This window comes from Bison bison, unplaced genomic scaffold (genome assembly GCF_000754665.1).
Source record: "Bison bison bison isolate TAMUID 2011002044 unplaced genomic scaffold, Bison_UMD1.0 scf7180017864317, whole genome shotgun sequence".
NCBI lineage: Eukaryota > Metazoa > Chordata > Mammalia > Artiodactyla > Bovidae > Bison > Bison bison.
Genome location: NW_011494889.1, coordinates 4,127,534 through 4,129,943, shown reverse-complemented (window position 1 = coordinate 4,129,943; position 2,410 = coordinate 4,127,534). Strand labels below are relative to the sequence as shown.

The 2,410-nt window shown below is 45.8% G+C and overlaps 1 protein-coding gene across 1 annotated transcript in view; it reads right to left on the bottom strand.

Annotated features, from left to right (window-relative positions):
* Positions 1-982: 982 nt before the first annotated feature.
* Positions 983-2,410, bottom strand: part of MIXL1 (Mix paired-like homeobox) — a 1,870-nt gene continuing 442 nt past the window's right edge. The window contains exon 2 of the mRNA XM_010852939.1: positions 983-1,335. Within this exon, the coding sequence (XP_010851241.1) occupies positions 983-1,335 (353 nt within the window). The remainder of the gene's footprint in view (positions 1,336-2,410) is intronic.

Below are 2,410 nucleotides of genomic sequence, written 5' to 3'. Positions count from 1 at the left end.
TTCCAAAACTGAAAGAAATGGCTTTGAGACAGACATATATTGTGGATGGGTGAAATTAAAGATGTGCATAACTGTCCTATAGGCTACCAATGTCCGTTACCTAGAAGAGTAACCAAAGGCTAGGCTAAGGTTAAGTCACTTCAGTCGTGTTCGACTCTGTGCAACCCCATAGATGGCAGCCCATCAGGCTCCCCCGTCCCTGGGATTCTCCAGGCAAGAACACTGGAGTGGGTTGCCATTTCCTTCTCCAATGCATGCAAGTGAAAAGTGAAAGTGAAGTCGCTCAGTCATGTCTGACTCTTCGCGACCCCATGGACTGCAGCCTACCAGGCTCCTCCGTCCATGCGATTTTCCAGGCAAGAGTAACCAAAAGGTCTTTATAATTTGGCAGCAACTGAAAGTTACTACAGGTTTTAGAGAGTAATTTTTTAAAAGTTGAGAAAATAGAGGCAGGGGCCTCTTGAATAATCTGGATGCAGAATCACTGGAACTATGAAGGTGTGTAAAGATGTGAGGCCCGATTTTAAAAGCAGTAAATCTTGACGATAGGAGGAGGGTTGAAGGAGCTGGGTTAACATAAGTTTAAGGGTATTAGCCTTTGGAGGAGCCATATGAAGACAGCAGCTGTCAAGCAAAGGGGAAATTGAGTCAAACTGAGGAGTTCTTGTGAAAATAATGAGTTCTGAGAAACTAATTTGAAAAAATTACAACAGGGCTGGTAAGAAGGCACAGATAAGGGGACCAAAATGAATGTGCATATTTGGAGATGTGTTGATAAAAATAAATGCCAGAACTCCTAGGTGGTGTGTACTGTGAAGAAGGAACAGGCCATGAGCAACAGGTGAGAGATGACTCAAGGACCATTATCAAGGTTAACACGGATGAGTCCTTAACATGGAAGCCAGAAAGGACGGTATTCCGATGTGCGTCCCCCTGACTGTCAGTCATGGTTCCTCTGAGCTCACCCTGAGTCCTCCCAGACTCAAGAGTTACCAAAGGCAGAAAAGATGTGTTCCTCCCATGAGTCCAGCTTTGAACCAATATCTTCAGAGAGAGGAGAACAGGTTTCAAAATTCTGACTCTGGGAGCTAGAGTCAGAGATGCCTCCTCCAACCTTGTTGGGATCGGGCAGGCAGTTCACATCTACCTCCAGAGGCTGCTGGGCCTTCGGATATTTTGCTTCAGTTTCACAAGCAGAGTGGTGGAGGAACAGCTCCGGCCTGGCTGAGGGTTGAAAGGGTTTCCCGCTCTGACGACGTGACTTGGCACGCCTGTTCTGGAACCACACCTGCAAGAGGGAAGAAAGAAACTGCTTCTGGTTGGAGTCCTCGTGCTACTTTTACCTTCATAGTTCACTGTAAGTTCCAGTTAACATGCCCTGGCTCCCTGCTCTGGAACCTTATGTTTTTCACAAAACACTTCACAAAATCAGAGCACCCGGCTTTCTCGACCTCATCATTCCCAGGTGCAAAACTGCAGTAATACCTAGTTCTTTATATAGGGACATCTGCAATGAAAAAATGCCACAGAAACAACAGCACTTAGAATTTTAGGGGGAAAAAATGCTACTATGCCTTAAAAGAATCTGGAGAGTCAATTTTCAAAAGTGTACTCCCTTGTCAAATTATTTAAGGAGGCATTTTTCTCAGTGGACTTCATTCACTTAGGTGAATAAAATTTTTGCTCACTATTTCCCCACAAATACCAAAGGACCTGTCCTGCTTAGGAAGCTTCTGTGCCTGCTGTTGAAACTGACAGATGCATTCCACCAAAGAGGCAGAAAAACAAGTCCACTGTCTCCCAGTGTGAAAATCAGGGCTCCTACTTAGAATTGCTCTTAGGTACAGACCATGGTGCTACAGACCAGGCAAAAAAGGCAGGCTTCTTATGACCACCAAGCTCCAGGATTCTGATCTAAATTACTTTAGGCAATAAACACACCTTGCACTAAACTTTTCAAACCGTGACAAGAGACTCCATATGCTTCAGGCTTTACCCGCAAGACATATCCTTTACAACCCACATTACAAATCCAACACCTGCCAAGGAAGTGGCCTAGGGACCCAGGGGGGCAACTTGGTGAGCCAGCAGGGGGAAACACCAACTGCACCTCATCTGCCCCTCCTTCCTGGATAAGGAAAAAAGTGTGAAAATACTCCCTATTACCTTCCTGCTGAGGATTTATTTTTTGACCATTTTAAGGGACCAGCTAGCCTCCCGGAAGGAGCCCTTATACTCAGCAATGAGAGGCAGAAGTCATTGAGCCTGAGACTGAATTACTTCATTCAAGCCTCACGATCACCGTAGCCAATAGACACTTATTTTACAGGCTAGAACACTAAGGCTCAAAGGAAATAACTTGCCCAACGTCAAGTAGGTGGCACCGGCGAACTCGCCAGCCCGCCGCGAG